We start from the raw sequence: 19,975 nt of genomic DNA on the forward strand, positions 1-19,975 counted from the left end.
CACTCTATATAAAAAAATCATGACTTAAAATATATAAGAATCAGGAACAAAAAAAAAATAAAGTTAGGAGCAATAAGAAAACTCAATACAATGAATGTCAAGCTACACCAGTCCTTTCAAAGCTTCTGGAATCTATTTTCTGAGCAGAAAACATGAGGAGATTGCAACTGCTCGTTCAAGTATGTGGCCTGCACAGATCCTTCTACTACAGGCAGATTGAGTCTGAGAGAGAATGAGTTGATGTTTTCCTCAACTAAGCCAAAAGTAATTTTTGATATTAAAATGTTCCACATAAGGTGGACAAGCTTCTCTTTGTCCAAGACATAAGAAAGTATGTTGGGACATTCGGGTACAAGTCCAGGTGATTTGTAAGAGAAATCACCAATGCTTGATTTCACTGTTTAAGGGCCTCAAAAGGAATTCAGCCACCATGGAAAACCAGTAAATGCAAAGAGAGAAAGGCATGGAATCCCTTGTTGTTTAAGACAACTTGTGATCAAACAGCTAAAATAAGGACGCAAGTGATACAGCAAAAGAAGGCTACTCCCAGCACACTAAGACAATCCCAAACAGTTCAGGAGACTAAAGCTAAAAATCAGATCCACTGTATACTAAAAGTATCCCTTTCCAGCAAGTTTCAGGACATCCCTCCTAATACATCAAGCAGGGACATATTCATTTCGCAAACGGAGATAAAAATCACAACTTTAGTGTGTTTCTGTAAGAGAAGCAGCAAAGCAAACCGGCCTACAAGCAACCAGTTTTACACAGACAGATTGATTCACAGATGCTTGGACCTCCATCTGCTTAACCATCGAGCTACATACATGAGAAAAGGAAAATGTGCAGGACAAGTGGTCCCATTCAAGAACCGTTCTCAAAAAACACTCCTAAATGAAATACAGGCATAGGAAAGTTATTAACTAAATCCCAATTCTGGTTTTCAATTGGTATCGGTGCCAATATGAAGAAAAAAACCACGTTCCCATCTGATTTGTATGGCTGAAGGAACAGCATTTCCAGCAAGGAAAGACAAGCCATAATGAGAAATAGTGTGAGAGACAAGTTGTGCAGACTGAAAAGTAAACCTAAACCTCTCCGATTGGAGCACAAATCCAAGTAATTTCTTAAACAGGTGTTCTAAATTAATTAACTTGAAAGATTCAGTTTCACTTTAGTTTGTGAAATCCTCTTCAGGGTGTGGTGTAGAAGAGCATGAGCTCATTTTTGTTTAGTGCCCTCTAACTTTTTAAGATCAAGTACAATACAGAAAGAGCAAGTAGAAATTGGAGAAAAGGCGTGTGTAAAAAACAGGGGCCCAAAAGTTGTGGACCTCCTCTGCTTTCAGAGCTATTGAGATAAAAGATACAACAAAATTCATACTTGATCCTTGGGCTTACCAGAGACTATTCTGTGCAAATATTATTACAGTGTTTATTGACCTAGTGTATCCTGGTGATCTGCAAGTCACTGTTCATTAGAAAAAACCCTGAGGTCAGAACTCAAGTGGATCATAAATATCAAATTCAGGATTTCTACACTGCACTCCAAGCTTGAAGGTACAGTTATAGTTAATTTAAAAATGAAATAACAACCTCAAAGACAGATGCATGTGACCTGGGGATGACGCTTCTCCCTTCAGCAAAAGAAATGCTCAGATTGGTATGAAAAACCCAAGCAGCAGTCAGCTTTATAGACGACAAATATTAGAATTGCTGCTAATTTGGACTTTGATCTAGATTATAAGATGACATTCCAGACCTGACTATCTAGTAGTCAAATTCCTTGATTTTTAATTCTGTAAGGAAATCTAATTTCAGAGATGTTTTACACATCTCTGACCTTGCAAACATCTTGATACAAGAAGTTTATATACCCAGAGCTCCCACTCGTGTGACTGCAGGTACTACTCACATGTTGCATATAAAGGCCTAAACACCCTTCCTTTTTGGGTATCCTTTGGGTACCCACAGTATTCCTCTAAATTAACTCATTTTACTGTAAACAGTCCTACAACTTACTGTTTCATAATTTATGAAGCATTTTTTTCTTCCACATTCTGAATAAATGGCAAGAAATTAAGGTGTGGAAAGAGATCTATAAACTGGTATTTATTCAATTTTTTCAGATTTTTTTATTTTTATTGGAATAACACAAATGTATTGAATTACCTTTTAAAAGGACATCTTCTCAGCTCAGCGAAAATATCTTGAGAGAACTACACTATCATCTAGGACTCTATAATGTTATAACCAAATCTATTTTAGTTCTCCATTCAGTGTTTAAACATTAGCCTTACTGCACTGAAATAAGAAGGCAACTGCATGTTTTACTTGTATTTGGGTCTTGACTTCTACAAAATCTCTCTTTAACAATGTCTAATTAATGACTATGTAACTATATGTATAATAGTTTTTCCTCTTCACCTCGGTAAAAATTTATGCTTTGCTCACGAGGCTTAAAAAAGTTCAAACTTCACTCATAGAAACACCTCAAAATCACAGCATATATGTGTGTATATCTATATAAAACAATAAATATCTATACCAAAACTTTACTGTGAGGGTGACTGAGCACTGGCCCAGGTTGCCCAGTGAGGCTGGGAAGTCTCCATCCTTGGACATATTCAAAACCAGACTGGACACAGCCCTGGGCAACCTGCTCTAGGTGGCCCTGCTTGAGCAGGTGGTGGGACCAGATGACCTCTAAAGGTCCCTGCCAACCTCAACCGTTCTGTCATTTTGTACATTTAGGTACTAAATAAAGCTGAGACTGAAGAAAATCATTATTAACACCAGAAAAAAAAAATCTACAACTCTGTTTCTTCGGCAGTGTTAAATAGCAATTACTTAACAAAAACATAAATGACAATAACTATGGAATATAAATGCACAAGTTTTCTGTTTGATTTTAATATCTACAGAGCATGTGCATAGTGGAGCTCACACGACAAGTTAAAGGGTTACTGCATTTAGAAAGCATGTATTTCTTTCTTATTTAATAGCTGTTACCATCATGTTCAGCTGCTGCTGCTCCTCCTGCAGATGGGAATTCATTGATATGATTAAATTTGATGGTATGATAATGTATGGTAATCGTGATTAATCAGAAGCCCACTAGCAAATGGAGGATGTTGGGTATTATGTCACCTGCATTTTAAACTGCATTCCCTCTATGCCAGCCTGAAAATATTTGACAGCTGGAGGGATCTCACGCTGCATCTGCTTGCTACTACTTATAGATCTGATAAGAGAAAGTGCCCATCATTCCTTCACTATCTTAAGTGCTGTAATTATAGGGCTTTACAGTCAAGTTGTGAAAACAGAAGTGTTAAAAAAGAAAGCCTTTTGCTAGCTGCTGAACAAGCTCTGTCTCACATCTGCACAGGCTATAATCTGCAAGAAATGTAATTTAATGCAGCAGTCTCATTCAAACATGATTTGCATGAAATGCTGTGTAAAGCACTATCCAAGAAATGTCAATCAACACCACCTGATACCACGTATCCTGTTAAATGAAAACAAAATGCTTTCTACACTACCTGTGATCTGCCACTGTTACACAGTAATAGAGTGAAAATTTCATTTACTGTTGCTCATTATAGTAAAGCCATAGCTAAAGCAAAATAATTGTGAGGAAGTAGGAGAACCGTTTTCACAAGCGACTTTTTATTTCCATTAACAGTTTGTCTGCTACATACTGTTGCAAACATGTACTAGTTAACTAGTTACTAAATATCATTACTAAATATCAGTTTTAGATGACTGACTGTACTCAGCTGCAGGACTGTCCAAACTGTCTTAACTGTGAATACTGGAGAACGAACCATGATAAAACCCTTATTCACATGTAGCAACTCATGATCAAATTTGAAATGATGGAAAAAAAATTGTACTCCCTATTTGCATTTCCCACAACAAACACCATTGCAAAGTTTTGCTTTCAAAAGTCCTGCAAATTTATGCTTCTAAATACTGGAAGACATGTTTACATAAAGGCAATAACATCTATTAAATTGACCCAAGTTTGCTAAAATGGTGTTGCAGGTTGATCCAAGTCAGCCCAAAGATCATTTTGGGAAAAAAGAAGTAAATTGTATTCTAATGTACCTTTTATAATAAGTTTGAATAGCCCTTATAATATATTGCTTGTCTAAAACAATGTTTCAAGCAAGTGGCAATGAAGGACAGTAGTCTCTGTTTTGAACAATGACTGGTCACCTGTTTAAAAATCTCTCACAGATTAAAGTATAAAGAAATGTTTAAAAACATGGTTTTGATTACAACAACACTTGAAAGCTCAGAATTCAAATTAGAGTTTTGAGAAATGGTGAGAAAGCTGAATCAAAACTAATGAACTGCCTTTCACACCATCCACTTAAGACAACACCTGATGTCCTGGAGATCAAGTGGAAACATGCTGAATGAGAATATGAAGAAAGTTTACTAAAGTTTATGCAGTTTAAGGAAAAAAAAATCAAATAATATTCTTTGGGGTAAAAACAATATGAAAAGAAATTTGTAAAGTAAGTTCCAAAACCAAATCACGTCAAAACCCCTGGGAACTGAAATGACATGTGATGCAGAATATTCACAAGGGACTGACGAGAAGTCACTCTACTGAAGCCTTATTTTTATACTGAATAAAACTTAATTTATGTTATACAATTGAAATTTTTCAGACTTGAATTCACCAGTCATCTGAAAGGCACTCAGTGCACTAAGGTGTCCTCTCAAAAGAGAAAATCTTTGTGCGTTAAAAAATATCAAAGCTTTCCTGGCATTAATTAGGCAGACACTAGTGCTGCTTCATCTTCGTGTCACTTCAGACTATTCCTTACACTTCAGCTCTGAAACTCGAGTCGACCAAAGTTAATAAAATGCGTCTGCGGGATGGACACCTGCCCAGCTCGCACCACACCCAGGGTGTCAGGTTAAGGACAGCAGCTAAATTGGAATTTACCTCAATTTCCTAAAAATTCTCCTGGCAAAAGGCCTCTGGCTGTGGGAACCGGCTCTACCCTCTCTGCAGCAGATTCACGGGATCCAGGGTGGGGATGGAGGGAATGGTCGGAATGTCCTCTGATGTAAGGAACTCCTCTCTTCCACCTTAAGCAGGTTCTCCCCACCTTCCTCTTCACTCCACATGCCCCAGTCCAACCCCAAATTTGGATGCTACGGATAGCTCACCATTTCTGGCTGAAGAGCGTTGACCGTGAGGACACCTTCCCTCTGTCATGCTATCCCAAAGTGAGCATGACACTCACTCCACTTTTATATGTCCTTAAAAACTGCACACAAATGTGCCACATAGGAGTATCACTTCAGTGTTAAGTTGAAGAAATTATGTTTGAAGAAAAAAGTCTTCACAATTTTTTCTTCAGGCAAACAGCGAAGTATTTCAAACAAAGAGCTGGTGGACTCACACAAGTGATGGAAAGATCTGGACCACCAATTCAGCTCCTTGTTTCATATTAAGTAATGATGTGGACTCTATAATAGTCAGTTAGCAGCAGCATTTAGAAACACCTCTTCTATTTTCTATTTAATTTCTTCTTCCCATGTTTTAGTCCATCGTTCTTCACAGAATGCAGGGGTTGAAAGACAAATTAGCCCACATAATAAACACCGGAGGACAGGAAACACAATGGTCCCTTTTGCACAACAAGAAAAACCGCAGGCTCTGTATCTGCACTGAGACAACCACAAGAATGAATATTTTGATCAGAAAACACATTAAAAGTTCAGAAGACCCATACAACTAGTCTATGAATAGTCTTCTGTCACCTTCCCTCAGTCCCCAAAGTAGAGTGTTTTGTGTGAAATACCAGCTGTGACACTGAGACAGGAACTCAGAAAAAGGCATCCTAAGCACTTTAAAGAAAAGGCAGATGAAAAACAAGATCTTCAGAAGGACTCTGCCAAAGAGGTTAGCTCAGCCTGGTCTTTGAAGAGCTTAAAGAAAACAGGCAGCTGGCACTTGCGCAGTCCTGGGTTAGTTCAAATACCTGGAAAAAATATTCTCACTGACTACACTTGAAGACTGGATTACCATCACTACAGCCACCTGCGCAATTTAGACAAGCGCAGAAGCCTCCGCAGAACTCATGTCTTCAACTCCCAGTTACCACAAGTTCACCACGTTTCTCAGCTGTATCATGCCTCAGATCCACCATTTATTCAGCCCTAATCAGCTGGTTATAGCTCTCAATCATCACACACTAAGTCACCTTGAATGCTTACAGAGTGAGACAACTTCCTTGTGTGATACAAGATTACTGTAAATGTTAAAATAACTCCAAGTACAGAACACAGATTCATTCCACTATGTCCTTCCTAGCACTTCCTCTCTAAACATTTCCACAGTTAAGCTTTAAGTAAGAAATCATTGAACAATGAGACCTGGCCTGAAATATTGAAATGTAGATTCAAGGTTAAGTGAATTTAATCAGTCCCAACACCAAGCAGGTTCAATCCTGATCAACATTAGTCTGGTTTACTACTACATTATTTCTTGTAATTTAGAATTCACACCAATATGCCAAGATGCTCATTATAACTTTGTTCAACTCTTCAATTACATCCTTCTGCAGAAGGTTGTAAGAATTAACTATTATATGCTTGCAAGTAACTGCATTAGCCTTAAATTACAAACAACTGGTTTCCAATGGATTTATGACTTGCGACTGATTAGCTCTGATTGAAGCTCTTCCCGTGTTCAGAGCACACACAGGCTCTATGTGCTGAGAGCTTTCCCTCCTAGGTAAGACAGGAACTCAGAGATAATCTTTCCTTCAGTTTGGGCACCGGACAATTTCAGGTCTCTTCCTTGCAAGAATGTAATTACCTTTAATGTTTCCACCTCTGTCACGTTCAATCAAAATAAACCATCCAGTTCAAAGTTAAACAGGAAAGCAAGCTATGAATATTTACTTCTAACCCGCAGTGTTTTAGAAACAAAGCAATCAGAAAAAATCAGTTGACTAATATCCTTTGATTAGGTAATACGATAAACAAGAGCAAATTCAAGTTATTACATATCCAGAGATTCTTTCTACAATGAGGAAAAGGATGAATGAACTATACTCTGAAATACTACTTTGATCTTTTTCAAATGGCTTGTCAAAGTTGTCTAACCATTGCTATAAGTCAACATTTATACATAAACAAGTGAATTATAATGGCACAAAGGCATTTGACAGGTAAGAGAGGAAAAAAAGGTAGTTCTGCAAGATAAAATGTTCAAGTCAGAAAGTAAATTTGACTTCAGCTCACAGCTAACATACTACATTTAATAAAACAAACACGAGGTATGTACACAGTGACACTTAATTCCTAATCCTAATATGACTGATAACCTATGCAAAATTTATGAAGTACTTCATAAGAGAAGTCCACATTATACCCATTTTATAACTCGATGAGTCACAGAAAGATGAAGTAACTTTCTCAGGGTCACACAGCAGGTTACCAGCCAAAGTAGAAGAAGAAAAAAATAAAAAGAAGAAGAAAAAAGAAGACAAAAAACCCCACACTCAGGGCTACCAACTCCAAGTATTGGATCTGGTTAGTTAAGACATCCCTCTTCCTCTTTATGAAAAATAATTACACTGTGAGGGCATTGCTTACATAAAAAGGCAGCAAGCAGTCAAGTGTTTTCCTTCAGGCAAAAGGAGCAAGAGTCTTACCAAAAAAATGTTCCTTCTATTTTATTCCATTTTAAAAACTGTTGCATACAAGATTAGCTGGGTTTATAGTACTTCTCAACTTGCAAAACCAAAAATGAACAGAATTAAAATCTAATTTCACAGTCAATTTAAAAAAATTAATTTCCAATTTTTCTACACTGATGTAAACACACTTCAAAGATGTCAATTACAATGCCTTTACAGATATTCCTTGTCCTCCAATTTCTTTTCCATCCCAAATTGTGTTTATTGGCAAAGCAACATCGTGTTGAAGGAAAACAAATGCAAGATACTTGTTTTCATCAAAAAAAACCCAATTACTTTTGAAATGTCAGAGAGGTCGCCACATGATACTGAAGGCTGTTGAAGAAAACTATTCCTCTCTGCAAACTGCTGTACTTTTTAACAGAAAAACATCCCCAGTTAAAGTGTTGGTGAAGTTATGTAACAGGAATTTACTTCACAAAACTCCAATTTTATTTCTTAAACCTTTCTATACTTCACAAACACGGCAATTTAAAAGCTCGAGTTACTGTAAAAAATACAGACATCACACAACCAGCTATGCACATGGCAGCCTAAAGTCACCGCATGTTTCTGAAATCTGCTTCTTTCCAATACATTGGATCTCTATGCAAGTAATTTACTGCATTGTACTACACGGATGTTCACAAACATGTACTTTCCTCCTTCAATACTACACACATTAACAGAAGGTAATTTCTGTTTGTTTCATGTATTTGGGAAATACAACATATGGGTCTTTGTCTGAAAATATTTAAGGCCACATTGAATGAACTATTTTTTCTTTTGCTTATTATTATTTTCAAACCACCTGAACTATAAATATAGGGTAACAACCTGTGAAATTATGAGAAGAGGTCCACCAGTATGCACTCTTAGCCATTCACAGAACTAAAGAAATTATCAACTGAAATTAGTCTAGTGAAGCAGTTAAATGCCCTGTTTGTTTTAGAAGTTAGAATCATAAGAGAAAGCAAGGTCATGCAATGCCATTCTCATTTTTATATAAAAACCACGAGGGCATTTAAATGCCTAAAGTAATGATAAAAATGACCGTTGATTTCTACAATAAATATATATTACTGCTTTTTAAGCTTAGGGGTTATTTCAAATAGCCTTTTATTATATCAAATAAAATAAGGATTCTATTTATACAGAAAGAGTCAAGTAATAAAATGAAGCCCATATTCTTCAAGACAAGAGGCATTCATGCCTCTCCCACTGGAGAGACTGGTTCAACAATTTTACAGTTAAACAGAATTAATTCCACTCTCGAAAATCCATTGACCTTAAGCTTTTAACAAACATTTTCAACTGCAGAGTGTATTGTCAATATTTACCAATCCTTAAAATTATATTTCACTAGAACAGCTTGTATTTGCTATATTAATATTTCCTTGCAAATGTATGCTTATCCATATCAGAGAAGAAGAAACAGCTGCTACTCACGGGAAATCTCTGGGGTCCTACAGCAGGTCTTGGCTGGGCTGGAACTGGCAGCAAGGGCACTGAAACAAGAAGCACCTTTTAACACCATTTGTTTTACCTCACAGTTGTTGCTGTTATTTCCAAAAGCAGTTGCAATAAGAAGCCATGATTAAAATCTGCTACACTTACCCTCACATGTCACAGTTCCTACAATTAATTTTCAGCAACCATTCCCCTCCCCCGTAACATGCAACAGGGCAATTAGGATTCTCCTAGTTAATTTACATAATTTAATTCTGCATTTTCCAGAATTAGATTGCTCCTTGTTCCAGGAAAGAAAACCAGAATACTTATTCAGCCAAAGACATCTCTTAGACAAAGCTGACACAGACTCTAACTACAATTTCATGTTTCAAATAGAAGGATACACGATTAATTCACCTTCTCAGCTTCACGCCCCTCAAGATTTCCTGGGTATTTCCTAATCTCACGGCCAACCTCCTACAACAAGCACTGGCATGAGAGGCTCTATCTGGTATAAATCACTGTTCAGAGGAGGTTTTAATGAGGCAGGCAGTGACAATTAACAGCAAGTAAAAGTACTTAATTTGGCCATGGCACTATAATGGTGTATTGCAAATGTGATCATAGTTTGTGTAATCACAGAACTGATCTCAGATGAAAGACTATTTCATAAAGAGATGCCAAGAAGAATTCGGAGACTCTCTTTCTGAACTTGTCCAAAATTAGTATTTCGGGAGGATAAATATGGATGATTTATCCATACAACTGTACTTCAAGAGACTAGTCAAGAAAAATATTTCCCAAAACATCTACTTAATATTATGGCATAATGCACAAAGCATCTACTACCGGTTCACCTTCGGGACTGAATCTATAGTTGAATACACAGCACAAAGAGTAATGAAAGACTCCTCACTTTCCAGGGCAGTTTTTTTTCTGGAGTTTTCTAAGATGTACAAATGTATCAATGTTAAACAAAAGGCCCACAGTGTCAAATAAAGCATTTCAATCAAATGGCGCTGAACCTGCTTGTTCATTTGCTAAAAACTTTTAGTAAGTTTATGTTTCTTCCATTTGTTTATAGCATTTTTGAAAGTGACAGGAAAACATTTCCCCACACAGGGTTAAACATCAACTTCATAGACAACTACTGTATTACATTTTGGAGCAAGAAAGACATTAAGAAATGCACCAAACTTCTTCCTTAAACAAGCTGCATTTCCCAACAGTTTGCTAAGATGCCTCAAAACATCCCTTTTTCTACTGGTAACTGAGGCATGAGAACTAATGCATTAGTGGTTATTTTTAGTTCATTTCCAAGCCCAGCTTCTATCCAGTTTTGTTAAGTACTTCTGGTTTACTAGTTCAGGGATTGACAGGGTAAACAACTGCACTGGTCTTTCAGCACTCAAGGACTGCATGCAAATTTTGTATCAGGTTACAGCAGAAAAATCAGTTGAATTGTCTCATCTCAGGTTCTGATGAACATCTGCCAATATCAAACAGTCACAGCCACCTGGAAAAAACTGACAAGGGGCTCTTAACAAACCCGGGATTAAAATAACACAGGCATCACAGGCCAGAGAGGCACTGAGAAAAATCACATAAGGTGGGAAATGTAAAGAAATGTCAGCTGAACAGGGCACTCACGTCTATTTCAGTAACCTGCTTCTGGTAGTAGCATATAGATATATTTATACATTTTAAAGCAAATGAACTTAATACTCATGAAAGATGGCAGGTCAAACTCTGTGCCCTTTCAATCCTTGGACACTTGCTGAAGCAGCAAAGAAGTCTCAAGCAAGTACTCATTTTCCTGATGTCAAATCTCCTATTGGTTTGAAAAGTATGCTTCAAAAATAATACACAGCATGTTGTGAGACACTATTTTAAGAAGATTAAGTTGCTTTTGGCTGTAAATTCCAATGCTATACCTGAAAAGACGAAGAAGCAATTCCCATATTGATTATTTAGGAGAAATATAATGTAATTTTTCCCAAGACACCAAACCATTTTTAAAGGGTAAATGGCATACTAATCTACCAAGCTGCCATAAATAGCTCATTAGTTCATGTCAATTTTGGCAGCACCACAGTGCCCTTGAAACAGTCATTTGTGGTATAAACTTAAAAGGGAAAACAATCAATATCTCTATGACAGGTTGAATTAGTATTTCATAGTATATCTATATGTAGTCCCCCGGTATCTGTAAATTGATCATATTCAAATCAGAATGTGCATTCAGCCAAAAATTACCACTTGCAACTCAAAACTAATTTACAGAATAGGACACAAAGAAAAGGGAAAACTATGACAAGCAAGCAACCAAAAGACACGTGCTTTAAATGCCACAAAAAGCAGAGCTGAACACCACCTGATCATATCTGCGGCAGGAATGCGCAGAGACTCACGTAATCGTTTTAGCGGTTTTGATAGACTGAATCCTTCTTAATAATTTACGAAGCTTCAAAGACTAAAACTAGTAGAAATTTGTTTGAAACAAAACTGCCTTGAAAGTAACTATTTTTTTGAACCAAGATTCAAGGCTGGGCTGGGAGCTGGTGGTCACTCTAAGAGACTTGCTTTTGAGACATCAAAGGAATAAGCTGATGATAGGATTCTTCAAGAGTGCTTCAACTCACTTTCAGGCTGAAGCAGCTGCCTACTAGAGCTCTTATACATGAAGATTTCATAACAATTTACAGGAGGCTTAAGTCAATTTTAGAAAAGACTGATATACTCGATGCATTTCAAGACTAACTCAAACGAAAAAGATGTTGAGAAAGTATATTTCTATGATTTGCAGTTAGAGAAAGTGTCCCTGGTGCTGACAATTAGAAGTGTGTAAGCCTAATCCTGCCATAAAATTAGAGGAAAAAATGCCAGTCTACACTAAAACATGACAGCACACCATTAAAATTACCAGAACCTAAGTGTGCATATCATGCACTTCCAGACGTGGCATTTTTAGCTTCCAGGCATCACTTTTTCAACAACAGAATCCCAATAAAACTTTGAACCTGACTGTATTCTCCAGTGTTTAAAAACCCTCAAGGATCTGGAAATACATTCAGCCAAGAAGGGACAGGACACCATCAGGAACAATGAAGTCAACCTGATCTTTCATACTCCCTGTCACCCTGAAATAAATGATGCTGCATGTGAAACACATCCTCATGTTGCCATCTACCAGTCTCTGCCTACTGGGGCCTCAAGCAGATGGATTAAACTGAGAAGGAGATGGAAGTTTAGAACGGCTCTCTTTACACTCAAATTTCTGTCTACCATCTGCCTGTAGTGACTGCTTAAAATTCATCTTAATATGCAAATGCCATTGAAGATTTTAGAATTATGTTCCTCTTCCCTGAAGAAGACTACTGAATTCCTACACATTTTCCTGAGATGTTCAAATGTATACTTTCATGTAACATAATTGTACTGCTGCTGACAAAAAGACTGCCATGGCCACCACTGTCAGTCACTGCTGAAGGCTCAGCTCCCCATACATGCTCTCTAATCAATAAGATTAAAATTCTACAGTGATTCAAAAGATTGTGTTTATTGGCATGCTGCACACCTATTAGCAGAAATATTCAGTAGTCTTGCCAAGGATTCCTTCAGTAAAATGGATGGCACTAAGGTATTTTACACGAAACAGCTGCCATCAATACACAAAGATCTCCCCCTCTGAAATACAGGTCTAGGACCATTCGAAAATGGAACCCTCATTCCCCAGGGCTGCTCATTTTAAGAGGATGACTAGACTTTTACCAGTCTAGAAATGAAGCAAGATCTAAAATAAAGACTACAAACACAATATCAAAGATGATCTAACATGCAGGAAGGTACACAACTTTGTTAAAACGAGGATCTGCAAGTGAAGATACAAAAATAGAATCTGCTCAAGGTAAAGCCAGGGACCTGGAATACCCAGGGTGAGACAAGCCTGAAGCTGCCTGATAACGTGAAAAAACTTCAGATGAAAGAAAATACACTGGCACCCACTTGAATTTAGGCAAGAGTAAAAATCCTCAGTAGCCATTGCTCGCTTTAGGAGGACATTTGTTCACCCAGACGCAGAATATCTGTGGGCTCTTTCATGGGGAGAGAGAACAGGCAGCAAAACAATAACTGTTGCTTTGGAAATGTTAGGAAAACACATAGGCATAAATCCAAGACCAAAGCACTGTTTGGACTGCTTCCAGATAATCTGTCCTGATGCATAACTGGGCGGGAAGCACTGATTTTATTAGACAGGAAAAAACAAAATAGTCTCTACAACACAGCTACTACGAAGCCATCTGTGAGAGGCCTAATAGATCAACTAGCAATAGTGTACCCTGCCAAATTCCTGCTTTTCAAACAAATGAAACAAAGATAGCACTGGCTTAGAGTTCTGCTGATTTGAAGGGGGTAAAAATACAGAAACCCTAATGGTAAATATGTATAAAAACATACATATTTCTTTACTTCGCCTAGTCCCAACAGAATCCAGTTATGTAGGTGTCTCTTTTATCCTCTCAGGGATCAAATACTTCCTAACTAAGGAGTAATGCTAATAGCTCTGCTGAGAGCTGCCTTAAAAAGTGTGGCCTAAAGATTGCTTGTGTTAACTGACAGAAGAAAACATACTAGCAGGTTGCGAATCAAACAATCACAAATGTGGCACTGAAAGGAGAATTGAGGGCATGTATCTTGACAAGTAAGGACAGCAGCTGGTCCCCCTCCTAGAGATGACAGCGCAAGGAGTGCCTTGGCGTATTCTCACTTGAAACAGGTGGGTGGTCATTCTGTGAATGCTTGGCTGAAGCTGGAATGATGTGGGAAAGCACAAACTGCAGTACTTACCTAGTCTTGACAACTGACATTCGCTACTTTTAAAAAGCACATTCTCTTTTCAGTTTTCACTTTTACTGCTCTTTGCAGACTTTACAGTAGAGTAACAAAAATGACAAAGAAGTTGGAATGGCTTTACTATTTCAGCTGGCCACAGTCAAACAATGTTACATCTTACTTCAGGCAAAACATTTGTTTCAAGCTTAAGGAAAAAAGTATCAGGCAGAAGCACAATTCCACAAAGTGATAAACAAATTGTTGCACCTCTAGCAAAGAATAAGATCAGTCACGTTCACATGACTGGGAAGGTTATTCAGAAAGCTGACCTTGTACAGGTGTCACTACTGTCCCCTTGAAATGTGGATTTATATGTATGTTCTTCGGTTGCTGAGGTGTCACTGGAGGTGGAGTCATCATTATTCTAGGCGTTTCTATCTGAGGGGGCATATGTAGCCCTGGAGGAGGAGAAGAATGATGCTGATGCTGTAAAGGAAGCAGAGATTGTAACTGTTGCTGCTGCTGCTGTTGTTGCTGCTGCTGTTGCTGCTGCTGCTGCTGTTGGTGTTGGTGCTGCTCTTGGTGATGCTGGAACAGACTCCTAACAGGTTGCTGGTGTGTTGGAATTAACCTCTGTGAATGAGTCTAAAGTCAGACAAAAGAATAAAATCAATAGGCTTTAAAGTTAAAATACCCTGACATAAACCAGCACAAAATCAAGACACCTTTGGAGAACAAATAAGGCCAAATATGAACACAAAAACTTCTTATATAATCAACCCAATTTTTAAGAACCATCAGCACAGGAAAGCAAAGGAATACTTGAAGACATTCATGTGAAGAAGAGGACAGCGAAGAGTAAGGAAGCACGCAGGGAATGCAGACATTCATTCACTTAATTTCAACAGTGAAACTATCAAGTCTCCTATGTTCGGGTTCTGCATATGTCACTGGAAATTGTCATCAAATGCAATCATGCATATGTGATAATCACCAGAAATCTGAGTCCTAATATCAAAACAAATCCATTCACTTTGCCTCCTGTATAGAAGAGTCCCTCTGAGAAAACTTAACAGTAGTAACCAATGTCAAAATACAAGTTAAGTTGGATTCTTAAGATATCAGCGTAGCCCACATCTCCACACTGCTTGAAAAAATATATATACTTTAAAGATACCTTTCAAAGGTACCTTTTGTAACAGAGAAGACAGTTTCTTGCTGCTCAACATTCTCAAACACAAATGGACAAAATCAGTTATAACAATAATAAAAAAAAGAATGTTTCCTTTCAGAGACATTCTCCTGCTTCTTGCTCACTGATACGAGGTATCAGTCCTAGTCCACTAACTCCCAAGTGGTACTGCAAGAAGAATCCCAAATGGGCAACCTTTTAGTAACAAAGATGTGACAACATTTTTTCAGCAACCATATACATAAAGCAAAGTAGCTACGAAGTATGAACAAGATATTGTGATGAACACCAAAATGTTCACAACATTTAACAGCAAAATAGGAAAGAGTGCAGCAATACAGGAAAATAAATATTCCACCTTCACTGTTTTAAAAGCACAAAATATTCTAGTGCAGGACTCTTAACTGCTGAGATATCCACAGGCTCCTGCTAGTGCTCAGCACCTAGTTACTGCAGTTGGAAAAAATACCCTTTGTTTCATACAGATGACCTTGTCCTGCAGAGACATACACAGGCTTTGTTCTCCAATCTCAGCTTCCAGTACATTTTATGACAGTTAACAAAAATAAGCGTGGGCTACATCTTGATCACACACTTGCTGGGTTGTTTGTTGTGGTTTGGTTTTGGGGTTTTTTGTTGGGTTTTTTTGGGGTGATGGAAAAAGTAACATCTTCTAGCATGTGATACAAAACATGGGGGGTAGTAAAAAAGAGTGAGGAAGACAAATTTAATCTGAAATCCCAAGATACTAATTTATCTAGTGGTGCTCACCTTCCTATGGTTTTATCTGCCTCCATAGTTGGTATACTTTTTTTTTATTTTAGAAGTATCAGCAAAAATACTAGTTTGACAAAACCCAATAAATATTTTACAGAATCATATTTTCTTTAAACTAGATTACTATTAATAATGTAGGACTGAACATGTTTCCATGTTGCCTGTAGAAGACTTCTCAGAGGAATTAACTTTTTCCTCCATCCTTATGCAAACCAGTAGCTAAGCCTGATTATGCTGTACAAGTGAAAATCCATTTTTCATATGGAGGCCTCAAATTGAGGCCGGTAGCAGGACTAAGCACATACTTTCACAACCACCATGTTACACAAAGTCCATCTTACCCAGCAGTGCCCTGAAAGAGCAAAAACTACACGTTGGAGTATGTATTTCACCTTCGTAAAGATTCATGATTTAGAAAACATTTCTCCATAATTTCCTGAAAGCATGTTCAAAGAATACTAAGGATTAAAAGGTACCATTGTCGATGGCTGGTTTGGCAGCAGTCCAGGCCTATGATCCTTCATTCTTCCCCTATCATTATTGTCTCTCCTTTGTTCTCCCATTCCGTGGCACATAACTGAGCCTCCTCTTCGCCCTCCTCTCCTTGAGCCATACCGGCCCTGTTTAAGCTGCCTTTCCCTCTCTTCAAATTCCATTAATGCTGCTTTGGCTTCTGCAGAAAGTTCTGTTAAAAGAGAGAGATAGGGTAAAAATATTTTAGCTTTGTGCTGAAAAGATGGAAAACATCATGAAGAAAGCATCACTAGTACTATAGACACATCCCTGCAACTAACATAAAATTTGCAGGCTCTTTGATCCCCTTTAGGTGGCATGTTAACATTTCATTAAAGGCATCTTTAAAAGGAATAAGCACACAGACAGTTGTGTCTGTTGCACAGGTAAATGAAACAAACAGGGACAAAAAGGTTTGTTTGGTTTTGTTTTGGTTGATTGTGGGTTTTGGGTTTGTTTTTTGTTGTTTGTTTTTAAATCTATTGAAGTTTACCCTACACTATAAGAGGAGGCTGTGGCTCCTCCCACATTTGTGTTATCTTAAACATCTCACTTACCTGCAGGGATATCAAACACCACAACGAAACCCACAGTAAGCTTTACTGTAAAGGATATGCTGAGCTTTTCATATAAACAGATTTTAGCCACCAGATTCTTTTACATAGGCCTGTTCCAAAGGCTGCTGAAGAGTTTTTCCAATATATAACTACTTAATATTTATTCTGTTATATGTGGTTTAAGAAGCAGCTGTACTTTACAGGTGATAATTCCACTGAAGAGAAAGCACACTTCAAAATCTGTGCTCAGCTCAAGTCAAATACAAGGCCACTGATAACACCCACCCAACGCACATCACAGGTAAACACCACAGAACACATGGTACTCAGATTGGCAAATTTCCTTGAAACCTGGGACAATGCTGATGGCATTAAGAGAAAACCAAGCAGTAACAGGCCCAAGTAATCCAATTACTTGGAAATACAGAGATAGTCTAAACCAAACTTCAGTGAAACTCCAGAAAGCAGGGGCTTTTTGACTTTTAAAAGAAAAGTTTAGGATCTGCTGGTTGCCCAAGAACACAGCAAACACGACTGACTCCAAGAAGCCCAGGATCTATTTTTATTTCACTTCTGCATGATGGGGATGAGACGAGTTTCTCTACCTCCTTTTCTCTCGCCCCTCTAACACTCCAATTAAGTGGCATAAAGCCTTAATTTACAATCACACCAGATACTCTTATGAAATGCTACCTTTGCCCTAGCACCTGCCTCCAGAGACCAGCAGAGCCCAAGACAATCAGGCTCTATCAGGAGTACTTCATAGCACGCTCAGAAAGGGGCAAGAAATCACATTCCCTCAAGTCTTGCTATGGTATTAAACATGCACACTGGATTTCTGAGGAAAATTAAGACAAATGTACTCTTGTTCAAAGCAATCAAAAGCATTAGATGCAACTAAAATAATCACTTTATCCATCCTTAACTGCCAGGGATGAAAAAAATTTGGTTTAATAGGAAAATTTGGTTTCAAGCCTCCTTCCTGTCCACACCTGCAGAAAGTTCAGTGTCTTCACAGGTTTGCAAGAGTGAAAGGATTAACATGGACTTTTAGTTGGTTTGCAGGAAAAAGAAGACCACAAGCTCATACGTACATAGAAACAGTGCCACTAAGTCACAAAGCAACAGCTCTACCTGCTTTAACCAGAGAGGAGCAGTATCCTGGGCATGGGGCATGCTGCTAGCTTGAAAGGTTTATTTTCCAAGAATAGGAAAGGCAGGGCATTTTTCCTGCCATCTTCCACACTACAATGCTGATCTTGGCAAGGTAGTTTGGAAAGCAAAGTTCAGTCATTGCAACGAATACCTACCACTGATATTCACTGAAGACAGTAAGGTGCTATTTCATGTGCAAATTCTTAATGAACCTGGGAACAGAGCTAGGCTTCCTACAAGGCAAGATCATGTCTGAATCTCTCAGCCTCTTGAGCACACATCGAAGGACACTGAATAGAAACAACTTTAGAAGAAAGAATGGGCTGCTGCAAACAAAACAACTTAAGAGGGCTGTGCCGATTATGATTGGGGATGGGATGACACAACACCCAGGGCAAAATCAGTCCTGATGACCTTCGGTGTGCAGGTGCTTTTAACTTTAAAATGAAAACTAATAAATTGTTTACCTATTCCATCTACACAAAAGTTCTAACATCTAGAAGGCTGTGCCTTTAAAGACACAGTCCATGTATTCAGCTCATTAGCCAGAAGTAAAACTGTGTATAACACAGACCTTGGAAAAAATACTCCAGCCAAAACAAAAACCCCCATGAATTCACTGCAGCCAACATCATTACATTCATACTACATCTATGACCACAGAAGTACAATATAACCACCTGATTTAAGAAAAAATTATGACATTTCCTACTTTTGCCCAAGATCTCAGCCACTCATTATCAGAGTGAACGGAAGTCAACTAAGTAGGACGTAACAAGAAGTACTAGCACATCCAGTCATTTTTGTTACCACTTCGCAAACAGATCTGCGGAAGTGTAGGGTTTTTGTTTTGTTTTAAATTAAGTATAGAGAGAATACTTCAGTTTGGTGATGACAAACAAAGCCATTTTTCTTCACATTCCTTAACAGGTAACTAAATCCAGAGCATAATAGCAAATCCAAGTTTGGGAAGACATCAAATACATGCACTCAAGTTATACATTTATCATCAAAGATGATAAACTCAGTATCTCTAGAAATCAATTGGACAGTTGTCCTACAATACCCCCTCTTCAGACTTCTGAAAACCACTAGGAAAGATCTCAGCTACATTAATGAGAAGACTATATATTTACATATTTTTATCTAACATGCACTTCTCATCTTGACTGTACAGTTCTCACACAGTTAATGCAGTGAATCAGCAATTATTTTTCTAGTGTCTCTAAGTGTCAAGATTAATTTCACTATCGCTGGTAATAAAATGGTTTCAAATGACATCTTTAATCAGCAAGTAAGAATGCACTCCTCCAATAGAGACAAGCTGTCACAAAAGGTCACGAAAATGTGACAGGATGGAAATTACGTTTGTAACTTGAACTGAAATGTTAATTCCTCTTTAAGTGTTTTCTCAACTATGTTCAGATTTTAAAGTAAGGAGATGCAGCTCTGGAATGAAGTTTCTTTTTTAAATCAGTAGCATCTGTAAAATTTTGCTCTATAATATCAAAACCAAGCAGGTACTTATATGCCAAAACCAACTATTTTTTGCTGCTTATCTTTCCATCACATGGTCCATCATTTGGTCTATCAACAAATTAACATGAAAAACTGGTACAAACAGAAACTATTCCATAACAGCAACACTGTATTTTTGCCAAAGATTAGTTTCAAAAGAAAGCTCTTTAGTTTATAGATTCATCCACATTAGCATCACCTTCTCTTTGTGTATCAGAGCTACATCCCAAATCACTTAAAATTACATTTAAAAATAAGTCCAATTGG

The 19,975-nt window shown here is 37.8% G+C and overlaps 1 protein-coding gene across 6 annotated transcripts in view; it reads right to left on the reverse strand.

The window, feature by feature from the left end:
* RBM33 (RNA binding motif protein 33) overlaps positions 1 to 19,975 on the reverse strand; it is a 103,996-nt gene that overhangs the window by 54,293 nt on the left and 29,728 nt on the right. For 5 of the 6 annotated variants that reach the window (XM_071805323.1, XM_065830616.2, XM_065830619.2 and 2 more), the window contains exons 8-10: positions 16,442 to 16,650; positions 14,326 to 14,641; positions 9,161 to 9,219 (exon numbers count right to left, since the gene is read on the reverse strand). In XM_071805323.1, the coding sequence (XP_071661424.1) occupies positions 9,161 to 9,219; positions 14,326 to 14,641; positions 16,442 to 16,650 (584 nt within the window). The remainder of the gene's footprint in view (positions 1 to 9,160; positions 9,220 to 14,325; positions 14,642 to 16,441; positions 16,651 to 19,975) is intronic. The other variant, XM_065830618.2, reaches the window with a different exon arrangement.

The sequence above is a fragment of the Patagioenas fasciata genome, chromosome 2, assembly GCF_037038585.1.
Source record: "Patagioenas fasciata isolate bPatFas1 chromosome 2, bPatFas1.hap1, whole genome shotgun sequence".
Taxonomy (NCBI): Eukaryota; Metazoa; Chordata; class Aves; order Columbiformes; family Columbidae; genus Patagioenas; species Patagioenas fasciata.